Below are 20,341 nucleotides of genomic sequence, written 5' to 3' on the forward strand. Positions count from 1 at the left end.
GATTTCAGTCCGAATGTGAAGTGATGTATTTTGGAAGTTGAAGGCAGAATACATGGTTGATAGGACGATTCTTAACAGTGTGGAAGAACAGAGGGACCCTGTGGTCCAATTCCATAGTTCTCTCAAGGTTGTCATGTAGGTTGACATGGTAGTAAAGAAAGCTTATAGAGTGCTGGTCTTCATTAGTCAGAGATTGAGTTCACGAGTTGTGAGGTAATGTTGCAGCTCTATAAAACTCTGGTTAGACCACATTTGGAATATTGTGTTCCGTTCTGGTCACCTCATTACAAGAAGGATATGGGAAATTTGGACAGGATGGAGAGGAGATTTACCAGAATTTTGCCTGGATCGGAGAACATGTCTTATGAGGCAAGATTAACAGAGCTAGGGCTTTTATCTTTGGAGCAAAGAAGGGTGTGAGGTGACTTAAAAGAGATCTACAAGATTTTGAGAGGCAAAGATAGGGTTGCCAGCCAACACCTTTGTCCTGAGGTGACAGTAACAAATGCCAGAGGATATCTGTTAAGGTGAATGGAGGAAAGTTTAGGGGAGATATCTGGGGAAAGCTCTTTTACACAGAGAATAGTGGGTGCCTGGAATTCCTTTCCAGGGTTGGTGGTAAAGGCTGGTACAATTGGGACATTTAGTAACGGAAAGTTTAAATTGTTGACTAGGTTTATATAAGTTGGCACCACATCATAGGCTGAAGGGCCTGTACTATGATCTAATGTTCTACTGGCTGGTGGTTCTCCCTTGTGAAGTCCTTTGCTTGACTGGAGAACAGAGAGTCCATTATTGCTCTTCTCTGATTGAAGCTGATGGTCAACCACAGACAATAATTTTCAGAGTTACATGAATGAAATTCTACCTCATCAACCCAAATCTTTTCTGAATGTTACAAATTTGAACTTTGTTCTAGTTGGCAAAAATTAGTCTGGATTGAAATTTGCTTGATAGGGCTCAAATTTATCTTTTCCTTGATGAAAGGCTCAAACCCGAAACATTGGTTATCTATATCTTTGCTATATAAAGTTCAATGTTTGACCTACAGAGTTTCTCCAGCAATGTGTTTTCAGTAAAAAAAATGCACATTCATTTAAATATTTGAATTTAAATTCATGCACTGCCACAATGTGATTCAAAACCTTAAAGTTGGGCTCAAAAGTTCATTCTATGGTTTGAGGCAGGATCAAATAGAGCATTCAACTGGAAGTGAGTGAAACCAAAGTGCTGGTGTAGAGTTCACCAGATTATCGCTGGTTGAAACCTGCAGTTGCTCAGAGATTCAGGAACGGACCAGGTTCACAATTACACCTTCCTATTGCAGAGATACACATCTCTGTTGCTTTTTGTTTATTTCATTGCAAGAGCATTTCATTTTAAGTGAAAGAAAGAAGATTTTAAGTGAAAGATGCCGCTTTAGTTGCCCATTCAGAGCCAGCTCTTCAGCGCTTGACGTCCTGTTTAGCGGAAACTCCCAAAATGTTTGGCCTGGAATTCAGCCTGAAGAAAACTGAGGTCCTCCGTCAGCCAGCTCCCCACCATGACTACCAGCCCCCCCACATCTCCATCGGGTACACAAAACTCAAAACGGTCAACCAGTTTACCTATCTTGGCTGCACCATTTCATCGGGTGCAAGGATCGACAACGAGATAGACAACAGACTCGCCAAGGCAAATAGCGCCTTTGGAAGACTACACAAAAGAGTCTGGAAAAACAACCAACTGAAAAACCTCACAAAGATTAGCGTATACAGAGCCGTTGTCATACCCACACTCCTGTTCGGCTCCGAATCATGGGTCCTCTATCGGCATCACCTACGGCTCCTAGAACGCTTCCACCAGCATTGTCTCCGCTCCATCCTCAACATCCATTGGAGCGCTTTCATCCCTAACGTCGAAGTACTCGAGATGGCAGAGGTCGACAGCATCGAGTCCATGCTGCTGAAGATCCAGCTGCGCTGGGTGGGTCACGTCTCCAGAATGGAGGACCATCGCCTTCCCAAGATCGTGTTATATGGCGAGCTCTCTACTGGCCACCGTGACAGAGGTGCACCAAAGAAGAGGTACAAGGACTGCCTAAAGAAATCTCTTGGTGCCTGCCACATTGACCACCACCAGTGGGCTGATATCGCCTCAAACTGTGCATCTTGGTACCTCACAGTTTGGCGGGCAGCAACCTCCTTTGAAGAAGACCGCAGAGCCCACCTCACTGACAAAAGACAAAGGAGGAAAAACCCAACACCCAACCCCAACCAACCAATTTTCCCCTGCAACCGCTGCAACCGTGTCTGCCTGTCCCGCATCGGACTTGTCAGCCACAAACGAGCCTGCAGTTGACGTGGACATTACCCCTCCATAAATCTTCATCCGCGAAGCCAAGCCAAAGAGAAGAGAGAAAGAAAGAAGAATTGTCTTTCAATTAAAATTTTAAATTTAGACATACAACACAATACAGGCCCCTTTGTCCTCACGAGCCCATGCTGCCCAATTACAGCTGATTGACCTATACCTCCAGTTTGTTTTGAACGGTGGGAAAAAAACTGGAGCCCCTAGGGAAAATCTGGGGAGAAGGTACAATCTCCTTACAGTCAGTGCGGGATTTGTACTCATGTCCCAATCACAAGGTGCAGTAATAGCGTAGCGCTAACTGCCATGCTAACTGGGCTGTACATCGTGGAAATTGTGAATTTGTACAAAGTATCAGAAAGTGCACTTCTCAGTCTTTTCAACCGGAAATGTCGTAGTGCCATAAAAAATTCTGCCACGTTATACAATAATTTGGACAAAGATGGAATTTCCTCATCAGAATTTGTCTCTCAAACAATGATATCAAAATAAACAGATTTATCATTAATTATACTTCTGTGATATTGCTATATGAAATCTGTGACCACATTTCTCACATTATAATAATATAACAATGAGCACACTCCAGGAGAGTTTGACTGCTGCCAAACACTTTGCGATGAACATCAATATGAAAAGATTGGATTCTTTCCCTAAATATTTCCTTTAATTACACATCCTCATTCACACAGTATTAACAAAACAAAATATAATGTGGATTATAATTATTACACCATTAAAATTATTTCAAGTTCTTCAACAAGTGTAACTTGCCATCTGCTGTAGTAAATCAATTGACTGTACCTGTTCCCAGGCAAAGATATGTTGATTGAAGTAGAACTGAATCTGTTCATTGGCAATATTAATGCACAATTGTTCAAAGGAATTCCTCTTAAAGTTCTCAAAGCCAAATATATCAAGAATCCCAATATCCGCTCCTTTGTCCACGTTACTTTCACCATCACTGGAATATAAATTAATTTTAGATCAATTAATTTGTACTTGAATGGGCATGCACATCAGTAAAGTGAGCAAAAGATTGGTTTGATTAATTTTTCCATGGGTTCCAACTAGGTGGTCAAGGTTGATGGGGTTTTGCAATCCCAGTCACGTTGCACACTTGCCGAAGTCTCCAAAGATATATGAAATCTCCGCAAACTCCTGAGGAAGTAGAGGCGCTGGCATGCTTTCTTTACAATTGCATTGATGTGATGGGCCCAAGAAAGGTTTTCCGAGATAGTAATTTAAAATTGCTCGCTATCTCCACCTCTGATCCCCCAATGACCACTGGATCGGACACCTCTGGCTTTCCCCTCCTGAAGCTTACAACAGTGGATCTCAACCTTTTTATTTCCACTCACCTACCACTTTAAGTAATCCCTATACCATAGGTGCTCTGTGATCAGTAAGGGATTGCTTAAAGTGGGATGTGGGTGGAAAGAAAACATTTGAAAACCACTGTTTTAATCATATCTAATATCTATTAATGCTGTTAGATGGAATTCTCTTATTACTTATAAACCTCAAGAGATTATTGATGAATTTTGTTCATTTTATAAAAAGTTATATACATCTGAAGAAAAAAAAGAAACTGGATCGATTGATCTTTTTTTTTTATCGCAGTTGAATTTACCGATATTAGAGGATGCAGATATACAGGAGTTAGAAGAACCATTAACTGATTCGGAAATTAAAATGGCTGTGATGGAAATGCCAAACGGTAAATTGCCTGGTGCTGATGGATGTTCAGTTGAATTTTATAAAATTTTTTATGATGATTTCTCTACAGTGTTTGGGGATGTATTATGTCAAGTTGGAGAACATTATGAATTACCTGAGTCTTGTTCTAGTGCTTTAATTACAGTAATCCCAAAAGAAGATAGAGATCCTTTGAAAGTATCTTCATATAGACCAATTTCATTGTTAAATGTAGATTATAAAATAATAGCTAAAATATTAGCGAATAGATTGGCTAACTTTTTACCTAAGTTAATTCATATGGATCAAACAAGTTTTATAAAGAATAGATATGCTTCAGATAATATTCTGCGCGTGATTAGTTTAATTAATAGATTTTGACAATCTTCAGATCACCCGATGGGATATCTTTAGATGCATTTGATAGAGTTGAGTGGAATTTTTTGTTTAAAGTTCTGGAGAAATTTAAGTTGGGTCCTTTCTTTATTGGTTGGATTAAGGCTTTATATAGTAAACCGGTGGTTAGAGTATTGATGAATGGCTTGATTTCGGAACCTTTTAAATTGACTTGATCAACTCGTCAAGGTTGTCCTTTATCGCCAGCTTTGTTTGCGTTAGTGATTGAATTCTTAGCACAACTGATAATACAAAATACACAGATACAAAGTTTGAAAGTTTTAGATGAGGAATATAAAATTAATTTATTTGCTGATGACGTATTGGTGTATTTAACAAACCCAGCTCAGTCACTTTTGCACTTGAAGGAGTGTTTAATACAATATGGATGTCTTTCTGGATATAAAGTTAATTGGGAAAAAAGTGAAATATTACCGGTAAGTGAAGGAGATTATTCAGTTTATAAGAATATTATTAATTTGAAATGGACTGATCGAATTAAATACTTGGGTATAATTTTGAATGTTAATTATCAATCTTTATATAAATTAAATTATGTTCCGTTAATAAAAAAAATTAAAACTGATTTGATTAAATGGAAAGATTTACCTATTAATTTATTGGGTAGGATAAATACAATTAAGATGAATATTTTTCTGCATATGCAATATTTGTTTCAATCTATTCCGTATTTACTTGATAATATTTTTTTTCTAGATTTGAATAAAATGGTTAGGGAGTTTTTATGGAGAGGTAAATTTTCGAGAGTAGCTTTGAATAAATTAACTTGGAAATATGAGTTAGGGGGATTATGTTTACCACATTTTCAAAATTATTATGAAGTAGCCCAACTTAAATTTATTAGTTCATTGATGGATTTGGTACGGCCTCCTAGTTGGGGCAAAATTAAGATGGCAAATATTTCTGAATTTGAAATACATCAATTTTTGTTTAGATGGAATATAAATTTGTTACAGCAATATAATGTGCCTATATTAAAACATCTAATGAAGTTATGGATAAAGAAAAATAAAATGATAGGCTCTAGGGGTGAATTATCGGCTTTGACTCCGTTGTATAATAATCAAGTTATTTCTTTTTCAATACATAATCGAAGTTTATTGCATTGGAGATTTAAAGGTGTGAAAAATTTGGGAGATTGTTTTAAAGAGGGTAAATTTTTATCTTTTAATCAGATGAGGGACAGTTTTGGTATTGATAAGAACTCTTTGTTTCTCTATTATTAAATTCGATCTTTGGTAGAATATACGTTTGGTAGAGATATGATTTTACCTGAAATTACTAAATTTGAGATTTTTTCTTATGAAGGTACCAGAGAAGGGTTATATTTCATCTATGTATCAAATATTACAGGATGGTATGGATAAAAAGGGTTGGGATAGATCTAAAAGTAAATGGGAAGCAGATACTGGTTTTATTTTTTCCGAGGATGATTGGTTAGATATCTGTTATGATAGTGTAACTAGATTGATAAATGCACGTTATGCAATGATTAACTATAATTTTTTTACATCAATTATACTTAACACCTGAAAAATTTAAAAAGTATGGTTTTCATGAATCAGATTTGTGTTTTAGATGTGCTAATTCTGTTGGAACCCTTTTTCATGCTGTTTGTTCATGTATACATGCACAATCTTTTTGGAAGAGAATTCAATAGTTTTTAGAATACCTGTATAAGATTAAAATACTTTTAGATCCGACAGTATTTTTATTTGGTAGTTTGCAACCTCTGAAAGGTTTGGGATTAGATAAGTTTCAACTTGCTTTTGTATATTTAGCTTTATCTGTAGCGAAAAAGTGTATTGCTAGTACGTGGAAAGATACAAATATGATTGATATTAATAGATGGCATAATGAGATGAAATATTGTTTAATAATGGAAAAAATTACATATGTTTTGTGTGATAATTATAGTTTTTTTATTAATAAGTGGTTGTTATACTCAGAATATTTACATTTCAATTTATATTGATTAGATCTTAATATGTGTGTTTAATTTTTCTTTAATATTTTTTCTTTTTTCTTTCTTTATGGCTCTCCTTAGGAGAGTTGGCTGAAGGGTGGGGGGGATTCTTTTCTTTTCTTTTTTTTCTATATATAAAAAATAACATTCATATTTATGGTTAATTGTTGTATATATTATGTACTATTTGTTATTTTAACAAATAAATATAGTTTAAAAAAATGTACAGCCGCTGTAAGCGGATGGTTAGGGGCAGCCTGATGACACCATCAGCTTGTGACCCATCTCCCCACTCACCCCTCTCCCTCCATGATCCCCTCAAAGCAGGGGTGGTGGGCAGGAGCCGTTGGGCAGTGGGGCATGTTGGGAGCTGTCGGGTCAGCAGGGGGTGGTGGGGCAGTGGGGGCCAGTGGAACAGCAGGAGCCATTGGGGCAGTGAGGGCTAGAGAGAGCTGTCATGACAGTGGGGACTGGCAGGAGCTGTCAGGCCGGTGGGAGCCAGCAGGGGTCATCAGGGGGTGGCTGGTGTGGGCTGTGACAACCTCACCCGGCTGCTTCGGCCTTCGGGGTCACTCTCATAATTCCCCATGCAGTTGGAACTGTTTTGGGAAACACAGCTCTGCCGTGTATTTATGATGAGTGGTGCTATGGCACCAGTCGCCCTGCCTCCATCTGATCCAGAGGGCGCTATGCGAGCAGCCTTTTAGGTCTAGTGTCTGAAAGGTAAGTTTTAAGTTTTCAATCCACTCTTGTAGCTGGTCTTCAGGCAGAAGCCTGACGAACAGATGATTGCTCTTTGGAGAGAGAAAGAGGGAGAGAAGGCAGTTTACAGCAGGAGTTGGTGTTGGAGGCTGCAAGATTTGCACTCATGCTATAAGACCCCATTTAAAGATAGGTTTTGATTTCTGAGTTCAGCCTATTCTCAACCCTTGAGGTTAATTGTAATAGGAAATGGCTGGTTCATGTGTTTCTCCTGAAGTAGGGGAAAAAGAAGAACTCTGTGGTAACCTTGAAGAAGAGATTATCTTTTGGAAAACCCAAGAGGGGGCAAGTTTCTTCATCAAGACACTGAAGTAGCTGATTGAAGGAGATCAGTTTGTGTGTCTCCAACAAACAATGAATATCTCTCTCTGAAACCAACAAAGACCTTCTTTTGCGCTAACAATTTAAGTTAAAGCACCAGAACCTGGTGAAGATCATAAATGTTAAATTCTGGTCCACAGTATGGGTAATTGTCTGATACCAGTGAACTTGGAGAAGTGAAAAGTGAAAGATTGGACAGTGAAACAAAGAACTTTCCTGGACACATGCACATTACATACACGTGCGCTTAGAATTTGAAGGGAGTTAAATTAGGTTCAGTTGATCTTATTATTATATTTGAAGATAATTAAAAGCCACTTTTGACTTCTTTCTTTCTTATTTTTCTTTTATTCTCCCCTTGTTGCTTTCTGGTGGTTTTTAAAACTGCCCAATCCTCCAGTTTCCTGTTAATTTTTGGAATACCTTATGCTTTCTCTTTTGCTTTTATGCTGCCTTTCATTTCCCTTGTCACTGCCTTTGATTCATCCTCCCTTTAAAATGGTTCTTCCTCTTTTGGATATTTTGAATGTTAACTCAAAACTTCTGTCATCGCTGCTCTTCTTTCTTCCCTGTGAGGCACCCCTTCCAAACAACTTTGGCCCGCTCCTCTCTCATGCTGCTCTAGTTAACTTTACTTATTTTGTAACGCATCCGATTTCTTTCTAACTGCGGAGTGAATTCTATCACGTTGTGATCAATACTTCCTCTTTTACCTTGAGCTGCCTAATCAAATCTGGTTCATTTTTCAGCACTAAATCCATAATTGGGCGGCACGGTTAGTGTAGTATGGTTTGAATCTGACTCCGTCAGCAAGGAGTTTGCATATTTTCCCTGTGTTTTTCACAGGGTGCTCCAGTTTCCTCCCACCCTTCAAAACGTACAGGGTTGTAGGTTAATTCGGTGTAATTGGGTGGCACGTGGTCCTGGCCTCAAGGATCCAGTTATTGTGCTGCCTGCCTAACCTATTTTTTGAAAATAATTTAATTGCCTTTTCTCAGGTGGATGAACACAAGCTGCCATCTTACCATCTAAAAAGCCATTTTGCAGGCATTCCGCAAATTCCTTCTGTTGGGATCCAGGCCAGCCTGTTTTCCCAGTCTACCTGAATCCTATGATCTCAGTAATATTGCTTCATGACCTGACACTCTCACTGTACTTGGTATTTTGCCATAAAAAAACTTCAAGCTTCAAATTGTTTCAGCTTTCACAAATACAGCAATCCATAATTTAGTTAGTACATAGACTTGTTTGCACTGAAAATCGACTTGTTCTGTGCTATCTATGCTTTTACTAAATTAACATCAGTTTAATATTGCATCTATAATTTTGTTTCTGCTCAATATGGTTTATCTGTTTGTCCCCCTAAGGACAAACTTGTAAACATCAGCCAATGCTGACTAAATATAATTTCTTTGTTTGATTGAAAGACATCGTATTCTAAACATGCAACCATGAAGGTCAAGTTGCAGGAACGCACATCTAGGTGGCTCCCTAAAAAGTGGCATTTATTACTCATCGATTCCCCACTTATGGCAAGTCAGTTTAACAGAGCAAAAATGATTGATGATGTTATTACCTCAGAAATGTCTCTGGCTTTAGTAAGGTATTGATGCGGTTGACTATCCAGCTGAAGAGACGGCCATACAAAGCCTTGGCTGTTGCGTCTCTGACATCGGTTGCTTTCTCGACCGTATTTGGACGTACAATTGTTTCTCCTCGAGTCACCACACAATGAGAGGTGAGAGCTTCCTGCAGCTCATCTGTTTGGATACTAAGCAATGAAGAGGCTGCAAATGAATGAAAATATATTGGAACATTTTTTCAAAAAGATAGGAAATGCAATAAAATCAAAAGTTTTTTTCCCCCTTTTTGAATGACCAATTCTTCTGAAATAATCCACCCGTTCCCCTTATTTTTTACACTGACAATCAATATGTATTGTTTTAAGTTGGATCAAAATAGCAATGTTATCAAATAGTCTATTTGTTTTGGCTTTTACTTCATATTATGGCTTACACACGTTGACAGATAGTTATTGTTACGCTGGAAATAATTTATCTACTGACTTAATTTGCAAATGCAAGTTGTTGTTGGTGTTGGATTCATTCCCCTGAAGTAATAGACATGGCAGAATCGATGATGTCTACTTCCTTCCTGTTGGCTTTCTTTTGTTGGTGGTAGATATTATGGGAGACACAGACCATTTATGTCAGACTTCAATGTCACATTAAAAAAAAGAATCGCTTTGATGGTTATCGCTGAACATGTACTGTGTGAAAATCTGAAGTTAATTGCTGGGAACATCTTGACTGTATGGTTATATTTACATGCATGCAAAGCTGTCTCGAGCCTCACATATTAGGTGGTGAGAAGTAAAAGGAAACCAAAGGTTTTCAATAAACATGATAAACGATTTGTCAGAGATGTCACATTCCTTACTGCAGGCAGAATCCAAGATTGATTTTCTGTATGAGTACTCTGTAGTGGTGCTACCAAGGAAGAAGACATTTGACTGAGCAATAGAAAATGAGGAAGTTGTTAGGATAAAGTTTTTGGAAGAATGGATGGATTTAAATGTGAATACAACCTGGTACAAATTTGCTCAATCCTAGATTATTGAGGATAGAAAAGGTGGACATTGAGACTTATCTATAGATGTGGTGCCAAAGGATCTGGTGGATTCTAAACATGAGAGCCTTTCACAAAGAAAGGGAAGAAACCCAGCAGTAATAGATCAGATGGGAGCCAAAGAGTCATATATCGAACCCTCAAGCTGGCTTTCCCCTGGCTTTTATATGCTTCCCTTACCTCCATTTCACTCCATGTTTCCTCTGCCAAGGCACCTAGTAAGAGAGGTGGAGCACTACCTCCTGATGAGTGCTGAAACCAGCTCGAAAGGGGGATGGCTGATGATGACCTTAGCCCGCGACAAAAGCGCACAAGCTTGAAAATTGTTCAGGAGAGTTATTCCAATTTCACTCCTATGTTCTTCTCAAGATTGGGACATATCATGCACAAAACAAACGATGTTATGAGGTGCAGAAGGTTTTTTTGAGTTCTAATGCCTCAAGAAAGATACTTGGCTAGCATCTGTACCTGCTGTTCAGCCTCCATTATTGTGTACAAAGCGATTTCACTTCCTGACACAGTTAAGGGTTATGGGGATAAGGCTGGAAAGGGGTACTGATGATAATGATCAGCCATGATCTAAAATGGCGGTGCTGGCCCGATGGGCCAAATGGCCTACTCCAGCTCCTATTGTCTATTGTCTATTGCTCCACATCACAACAGAGGGCAGCGCTGTTGTGCTTCAAGTCCTGCCCCTTTTGCCCCTGGAAGCTGGCTCGCTGCGTAAAAGGACTCAGCGATCCACTTTCAGCGAGAGCACTTTCCGATTCCCCTTTTACATAGATCATGAGTTGGGCAATAAGGTGGCTTCTCAAGGTAAAAACCCCAATAGATTTAAACTGAATGGGAATAGGTTCTTCAACCCAACTCATCCATGCTGATCAAAGAACCATTCTCAGCTACTTCCATTTCTCTCCATTTAATCAATTTCCTTTCCTATTGGTGTACCTCCCTGAAAGTCCTTTGAACATTGTAATTGTACCCACCTATATCACTTCCTTTGACAGCTTGTCAAACGTGCCCCTCAGATTTCCTTTAAATCTTTCTTCTCTCGCATTAAACTTATGTCCTCTAGTTTTAGAGTTCCCATGCAAGTAAAATGTTATGTCCACACACTTCACCTATGAACCTCTTGATTTTATGAACGTATCTAAGTCTCCCATCAGCCTCCTTTGCTTCTGGGTAAACTGTACCAGCCTTCTGAGTCGCTCCTTATAACTCATGCATTCCAGTCCCAGCAACATTCTTGTGAATCTTTTTGGCACCTCCTCTTGCTTAGTCACTAAAGTCTTGTACAGCAACAGTATGATGTCCTAACTCTTGTACTTAATGGCCTGGACTGATGAAGTCAAGTGTGCCACAAGTCTTCTGTATTGCCACGTCCAGGAAACTATGTATGTACCACTATTTCTCTCGACTCCACAACACTTCCCAGGGCCCTCCAATCTACAGTATATGTCTTGTCTTGGTTTAACCTTTCCAAAATGCATCATTTTGGACTATCTAATTCACATAGGTGGTATAAAAGCATAGAAATAGCATGAAAAAAAACAGGCATTTCACAATCACAAACTCAATAAAGATAGCCAGCATAGATTTGTTATAGTTTGACAAACGTTATGTTAACATTTTAAGAATTGGGGCAATGCAATTTTTGTTGTGTTCATGGAATTAAATAATATTTGATGAGGTACCGCATATTCCATTTGGTTGCAAACCTTTAAACCAAAGGGGCAAGAGAGGCAGGAGTTGTATGGATATAAAAATTGACTGAAGGTTAGAAAACAGACGGCTGGAAATTCTTCCCCATCTGATAGCAATACATGCATAAGGAGAAATTTGATTCCATTAACTTTAATGAAATTGGATTTCAGAAGCAGGGTACGATATACTGTTGGTACTACAGAGTGAATTTACTGCCAAAAATCAAGAATGATGTGGTGAATGCCTCTTCTCTGTACTAAAAGAAGGTCCTCCTGAACTGCCCCTTGCTGCACTAATCATTAACTAAACCAACACTACAAAAAGGACTCTGCACCATGGTAATGCCATCTTAATTTCATTTAATATGTATTATGGTAGGTTTTTTTTCAAAGTACCTCTTAAGTTGCAGCAAGTAAGAATTTCAGTCCAATATATATGACAAAAAGTTATTATCATTAACATTTTCATTATCAATACAAGATAGATAGTTGGATGAATGCAATTAACATTTACAATTAGGCTTTATAAATAGAGCCATGGCACATGAATTAATACAAAGCCTGTGAACCTTTTTTGTGCTCTTTCCAGTTTAACATCTTCCCTATGGTTGGGTGACCAGAAATGCCCACAGTATTCTGAGTGGAGTGGCTGCTACCATCAGGAAAGAGGTATAGGTGCCAGAAGACTTGTGCCTGCAGGTTCAGCAACAGCTGCTACCCCTCCACCATCAGACAATAAACCTAATCAGTGACCCATTTAAGGACTCTTACTTATGGATTTTATTAATTTTTTTCTCTCTGTATTACACAGTCAGATTGTTCACATTTCTTTATTTACTTACATTTCAGAAAAGGTCTGTGCTGAAAATAGATTCCTAATTGAAGTTAGAAATGGTAAAACTGCACTTCCAACTTGGAAATTATAAAGAATGCAAATTTGAATCTTCTGCCGAATTTAATTTGCTGAAAGCAGGAACGTCTCAATAAAAGGCATTAACTTCTGCCCCCAACTCTCTGACTTCTTCTGTCAATGAGTCTGACTCCTGTTCTCTCAGGCTGAAGCTGCACTTTGTAAAAATAGCCTTGTGGAATTATTCTGCTGCATGCCAGTTTGCCATACTAATTTGTATAACAGAATGCACAGAAAACAACTATAGAAAAATGAGTTATTTTTGTTAACTTACTATTTTCAAGAACCCCAAAATTAACTATATTACTTTTGTCAGTCTGGTGTTCTGTCACAACGGAAGTAAACTCGATGTTACCGATGTTCAAGATGGCTGCCAGAATACTGTATATGTTCCCGAGCTCCTGTAGGGAGATTTTAAAATGATTTTTGTGTATCCAGGTATTATTCTTCCGTATGAGTTCACATTTATTTTTTGATTATTCAATTATTGAGAAATAAAATATTAGAAATAAAAAGTATGATCAATCTGAGAGAGTATGCAGAGTTACTGTTAGCCATTTTACTTAGTGTTGGAAAGGCCTTTGATCAGGTAAACTTGCAGCTCAGGTCAGAACTCAGGAATCACACAGAGGATCGGAAAGGGGGCTGCAGAAGATAGAGAGTGGAGGTTAAAGATGAGAAGAGATTGGTTCCATGGGGATTTATCTTCACAATTCATCTTAACAAACTGAGGAAAAAAGATTAAAAGGGCATTTAAAAATTTAGAGATGACAACAAATTGAGGAATGCAGTAAATACAATGGACAGCAAATATTTTAATAAATGAAGAATTTAGAAAAGAAAATCATAAGGTGACCTGAAACAAGTCTTAAAATTTTATAACTGTTTGCGAGAGGAGATTGGAACCTATGAACACCCTAACATTCACCAATATATAATTAAATCTACTCATATCTTGTATCATATAAAGTCCTGTCTCACAATCTACAGATAGACATCTTAAGATTTATCTTTCTCTTGTTTCTAAACAATACTTGCGAGATCTGAGGATTATTAGAAAGTATGAGAAATAAGTCACATTTGGAGTACTTAGAAATCTGTATGTAGGACTATAGACAACATTTCCTTATTCTTATCTATATTTTGACCACCCTCCATTGCATAAGACACCTGCGAGTAGCACCAGTTTTTTCTGGTAAGCTTTAGACTAGTAATTTATCCCTTATCCACTACGGCATTTCCTGGGGTCATTATACACATTAAAAGTTGTGAATGCCAGTTAAATATTATCCAATATGACCTGCAGCTATGCAACATATGTAAAATGTAAAAAGTAGCATTGAATCCTTGCTTTGCTCCTGCATGTTGCCACTTTGGCTGGAGTCTGGGATAGAAAACTGCTGGACCCTCTATGAGCAATATTCCAGCAGGTGATCAACTGTTCTGGATGACTACAACAAATGCCTAAAGAGATGATGCCATCAGATCAGACATTGGTCCTGTTTCTTTGTGGCTATTTGGCCCCTAAAGATTTTTTAAATCCTATTGTCTTACCATCCCAAGAGCAAAATATTGTAGATTCAAAAAAATCTGAAATTAAACAATAATACTGAAAATATTATTTTCTACCTCCTTCATGAGTTAAAACATTTTTTTCTCAAACTTTTCAAAGTTCTGAGATTTAAAAATATCAGCGTGATCAGAGGTGAAGAGGGTGAGCAAATTTAAGTTCTTGGGAGTCACTATCTCGGACTCAACACACTAATGGCGTCGTGAAGAAAGCACGTTAATGTTTCTACTTTCTTGGAAGTTTGCGGCAGTTTGGTATAATTCCAGAAACCCTGGCAAATTTCTACAGATGTGCTGACCAACTGCATCATGGTCTGGTGTGGAAACACCAACACCTCTGAGTGTAAAGCCTTCCAAAATGTGATAGACACAGCCCAGGACATCACAGGCAAAACACTCCCCACCATCAAGTACATCTATAGGGAATGCTGCTGACGGAGGGCAGCAGCAATTATCAAGGATCCACACCACCCAGCACATACTCTGTTCTCGCTGCTGCCATCAGGAAAGAGGTATAGTTGCCATGAGGTTCAGGACAGCTGTTACCCCTCCACCATCAGACTCCTCAATGAAAAACTCAATCAGAGACTCATTTAAGGACTCTTACTTGAGTTCTTTTTTTGATTTTTAAAAAATTCTCTCCTTATTGCACAGTCAATTTGTTTACATTTGTTATCCATTTATAGTTCATTACTTGCTTACATGTTTATCCTGTGGGTAAACCACTGTAATGTTTAATTGTCTGGTCAGGCATACCTTGTAGCTGGTTGTACCTGTGGTTCCTTCCCACAGGTTCCTGCATAAATGTGACTGTTCAACAGCCCCCTGCAACTCAGTGTAGAACAAACGAACAGTAGGGATTTGCTATGTTCTCAAATGAATTAGAGCCTCTTTGTTTCTCCACAATAGTCTCCTGAGTGATTGATGGTACATCAGTTTAATTCACTTAAAGTTCTCTACAATGGAGCAGATCCTCAAGCCACAAAAGTTGGAAATTGATCCTCAATCTCTTGAAGCATCTACCAGTTTTGAGCTCTGGTTGTGCTGTTTTGAAGCAATCCTGAAGGCTTCCTCTACCATAGTCCGATCAGAGACCGACAGACTGCAAGTTCTGAGCTCACGGGTCGGCACCCTGATCCACTCCATGATCAGGGATGCCACAACATACCAGGAGGCCATGGACATCCTCAAAGACTAATACCTGCGTAACATCAATGTTGTCTATGCTAGGCACATTCTAATGACTCAAAAATAACAACCCGGTGAGTCAAATATCAAATATCTTCGGGCCCTGCGAGAAACAGGGCCTGCTAATACAAAGCTATGTCCCCCTGCAGAGTATTCAGAGGACCTGATCCGGGATGCCTACGTCATGGGGATCAGGTCAAGTTACATATGACAGAGACTTTTGGAGCGAGGGGAACTCAGTCTGTGAAGAGCCGTTGAGTTGGCAGGTATGCTGGAGGTGGCTCTCCAGAACATGGGGAATGGCGCCATTGGCCCGGACCCAGACCTCATGCGACCACTCTTGGAGATTCCCCTTCTACACAACCTCAAGGCCCTGAAAAGGTGTCTTGGGGTTTTGTCTTATTATGCTCAGTGGGTCCCCAATTATGCAGACAAGGCCCACCCTCTTATCAAATCTCCTCCTCTGGCGGAGGAGGATTATGCAGCCTTTAACCACATCAAGTCCAACATTGCCAAGGCCACAATGCATGCTGTGGATGAATCCACCCCTTTTCAGGTGGAAAATGATGTGTCAGACTTCACCCTGGCAGCTACCCTTAATTAGGTTGGCAGGCCTGTCAATTTTTTTCACACACCCTGCAGGGCACCGAGATTCGACACTCCTCAGACGGAAAAGAGGCCCAAGCCATTGTTGAGGCAGTGCGGCACTGCGCCATAACCTGGCCAGTAAGAGATTCACTTTGCTGACCGATCAATGTGCTGTTGCATTCATGTTCAACAATCAGCAGTGGGGCAAAAGGAAAAATGATAAAATATTGCGGTGGAGAATAGAATTATCCACTTATAACTATGACATCCTCTACCAGCTGGGGAAACTTAACAAGCCACCAGATGCCTTGTCCCAAGGGACATGTGCCAGTGCACAGATCGACCGACTGCAAAACATCCATAATGATCTCTGTCATCCTGGATGACTCAGTGTTGACTTTAAAGGACCCCTGCCCTCCATCGACCATAACATATACTTCCTTAACTTCATCGATGAATACTCCCGTTTTCCATTTGCCATCCCCTGCTCGGTCATGACCACTGCCATGGTCATTAAGGCTCTGTGCAGCCTCTTCACTCTATTTGGCTTCCCTGGTTATATTCACCATGACTGGGGGCACTCCTTAATGAATGTCGAGCTGTGCCAGTACCTGTTGGCCAGAGGCATTGCCATGAGCAGGACCACTAGTTACAACTCTTGGGTTAATGGGCAGGTAGAGAGGGAGAGTTCTACGGTCTGTAAGGCAGTCCAAAGGCTTCCCAGTCTCCCGTTGGGAGGCCCTCCATTCTACCAGGTCCCTGCTGTGCACCGCCACTAATGCTACACCACATGAATGTGGGTTTTCCTTCCCCAGGAAATCTGTGACAGCATTGCTGACGGCCCCAGGGCTCATCATGCTCCGGAGTCATGCAAGGAACTGTAATTCTGACACATTTGTCAAAAGGGACCACCTCTTCCTTGTCAACCTCCAATATGCCTATGAGGCATATCTGGATAGACACAAGGACACTGTTTTTATCAGGGACTTGGCTCCCCCAGGGGCCTTGGAACCGCAGCTAATCACCCCAGACCATTACAGTGGGTTACCACACCCTGTGTACAGTGTTTTGCATGACCAACAAGTGGTAGTTCTGCCTCGCTCGCAGTAAATAGAATCTCAGGGTTGATTGTGATGTGTATGTACTCTGACAATAAATCTGAAATCTAAAATTAACCTGATTTCAATTGCTTTTCTCTGTCAATCGATGGTGCCTGGTCTGCTGGATATTTTCAGGTTACATAATCATTGCTCATTGCCTGTGTTGCTAAACTGTTCTTTACAGAACTGTCCTGCTCATTGTTCTTTATTATCAACTGTAACTACAGTGGCTCGAAAGAAGGCAAAACACTGGACAACTGGGGCTTGATTACTAATTAACAACATTTGAAAATATGTTAGGAGATTCAGCTTGAGAATTGATAATAAAACAAATCCAAGCTTAGAAACCCACTAGAAAACAATCATAAAGAATGTCAAGCAAGATAAAAAGCAGGAACTATTTCGGAAAGTGCATTTGTGTTAAAAGATATGCGTCTTACATCCAACTTTGGAAAATACTTCATAAGATCATAATGAAGGGAATTGGATATGAGGGAACCCAAAATAATCGGCATATACTTTTCAAATTATTCTAATTTTCACCACTACTCGAGATGGGAATAAATTCATGTTTGCATTATACCTTCAGCAGTTGGTCATGTCCAAATCAGCTAGGAGTATTAAATAAGAAGATGAAAATAGGCCTTTCAGAACAAAATGCTCATTTGGCCTTTATTAATGTCATGGCTGATCTATGACTTCAGCACTACTCTAGGCATGAACCATGTTCCCCTTCTGCAGTGAACTGGAATTCACTGGTAGGGTGTTGTACTGATAGCTGGCCCCACCCCCATCTGCTCACATATAACCCTGGTTTCCTGCCTAAACCCTGAACCCTTCTGAAGACTACCCTCAGTTATAAGCTAATAAAAGCATTTGATCTCCCTCCAGTCATGAGAGCTATTATTTGTGCTACAATTTTGTTAGCTATTCCCTAAATGATGGAAGTATTCCCTAAATACTCAAGCATGGTATGCTACTGATAGACCCTCTGTCACCCGACGTGGCTAAGGAGTTCACGAACTGGCTAGACTGCTTCCAGGCCTACCTGAACGTGACCAGAGACGTTTACCACACCGATGAACTCAGGAGGACTGCACTCGTTTCGAGAGTAGGAACAAAAGGGTATGCAGTCATTAGGGACTGCACTACATATGATGCTGCCATCGATGTGCTGAATTCACAGTATCTGGAGGCACAAAATGAGGTCCTAGCGAGGCACTGACTCACTCTACATTGCCAATGGCCAGGAGAGACCATCGATGACTACCTGCTGGATCTGTGGATGCTTGCCAAAAAGTGCAGGTAACGAAGTGGCTACAGGCAGAGTTCATGAAGAAGAACAGATCCAGGACACTCTAGTCGCTCAAGGTACATGAGGCAGTGACTGCTCGAGTCAAGTAAGAAGAACCTGGCTATCCACATTGAACTAGTCAAATCATTGGAACAGGCCAAACTCGAGAAAGACGACCTCGAAGCCAGCCAGCTCGCCCACCCAGGTGACCCCTTCCAAGGACCGGCTGCTCCCCCTACCCCTGCCCTAATGGCTGCCGCTTCCCTTGCTAGGGAGGGCTTTTTCTGCAGCAAGAGACAGCATCCCCCATCTCATTGCCCAGCTAAAGACTCAGTGTGTTCCAGGTGTGGAAAGAAAGGACATTGGATGAGGGTTTGCTACACGAGCAAAGCCCGGGAAAGTCCATGGCCTGCAATACTCCTGGATTCTATTCTAGCCCCAAGCCATCTGCCCTGAATTCACTGGAATTCACTTGCTGAACTACACACCGACAGAAGGTGGCAGTGAGGAAATGGCGCAAAAAGCTCAGTGGCCATCTTGCTGCAACTCAAATTCAAACTTGGCACTATAATTGATGGAGGAGGAAGGAGGCCCCTAAATTGTGCAGGAAGGGGTGAATGCAGTGAACTGGGATTCATCGGTAGTGTGTTGCACTGATGGCTGGCCCCGCCTCACGGCTTTTCCCCCATCTGGTCACATATAACCCCGGTTTCCTGCCTAAACCCAAAACCCTTCTAAAGACTACTGTGAAACCCTACCCTCAGTTATAAGCTAATAAAAGTGTTCATTCTCCCTCCATTTGTGAGGGCTTTTATTTATGCCATACCATCATATATTAAAATCTTTTGATCTTTAGCTTCAACATACTCAGCAACTGAATCCACATAAACTTTTACTGATAGATAATTCCAAAGATTCCAAAGGAACAAGTGGGAACTAGTAGAGATGACCGCTTGCTATGGTAGCTACAGGGACTTCATCGGAGGTGGCCACATCTGAAGAGCATATGTGGTCTTCAACCAATCACTGTCTCAGAAGGGACTTCATTTTTTTCTACTTTTTTTATGTGGGAGGATGTTAACCCTTCATAAGCCTTTTGAATGGTACCCAAACGAAAGCTCACTATATCTCAACACACGTGACAATAATAATAAAATTTATAAATCTACTTCAGTAGATGATTCACTGCCTCTGGAAAAAAAAATCTTCATATCCCTGTTCTGTGTGCTTGACCCATTATTTTAAATCTAGAAACATCGCCACTTGACATCCCAGCCAGGAAAAGCATCAATTCTGCGTCTAGAATGACAAGTTTCTGAAGAGGTTTATAGGTTTCAATTAAGTCACCTCTCATTCTACTTTGGAAAAAAGCAGCAGCCGTGATAGAATGACCACCAAGTGGATAATATATGCTTACCTCGACAGTGAACCCAATGACTTTGAAGCACTGTTCAAGAGCTTCAAACTGGGCTTTGTAGAAAAAGTTGTTTACTATTTCTTCCATCATTGTTATCTTCTCATCCTGCAGATATCTAAAAGACGTCAAAAAATCATGATATTCAAAACTGATATAAAACTAAGAAAAACACACACATATGCAATTTTGAGTAAAACCTTTAAGCATAAACACGACCACTGATCTCACAATTGGTAAGGGAAATGAGATGCAGCAGAATTATTTCTCATTTAGGGGGTCATTTATGTTGGTTCACAAAGCCAGCTTCCTAGTGGTCCATTTAACATGAGTACTGGAAGCAGACAAGAATTTCAGTAGGAATGCTGAAGGTCAGATAGAATCCAAGGGGAGAAACCGTCAACATTTCAAGTTGAAACCCACTATCAAGACTC

The 20,341-nt window shown here is 40.0% G+C and overlaps 1 protein-coding gene across 1 annotated transcript in view; it reads right to left on the reverse strand.

Annotated features, from left to right (window-relative positions):
- Window positions 1-20,341, reverse strand: part of LOC138760883 (myosin-IIIa-like) — a 57,105-nt gene that overhangs the window by 12,662 nt on the left and 24,102 nt on the right. Inside the window, exons 5-8 of the mRNA XM_069932192.1 lie at window positions 19,911-20,025; window positions 13,029-13,155; window positions 9,090-9,300; window positions 3,154-3,313 (exon numbers count right to left, since the gene is read on the reverse strand). Coding sequence (XP_069788293.1) covers window positions 3,154-3,313; window positions 9,090-9,300; window positions 13,029-13,155; window positions 19,911-20,025 — 613 coding nt within the window. The remainder of the gene's footprint in view (window positions 1-3,153; window positions 3,314-9,089; window positions 9,301-13,028; window positions 13,156-19,910; window positions 20,026-20,341) is intronic.

This window comes from Narcine bancroftii, chromosome 1 (assembly GCF_036971445.1).
Source record: "Narcine bancroftii isolate sNarBan1 chromosome 1, sNarBan1.hap1, whole genome shotgun sequence".
Taxonomy (NCBI): Eukaryota; Metazoa; Chordata; class Chondrichthyes; order Torpediniformes; family Narcinidae; genus Narcine; species Narcine bancroftii.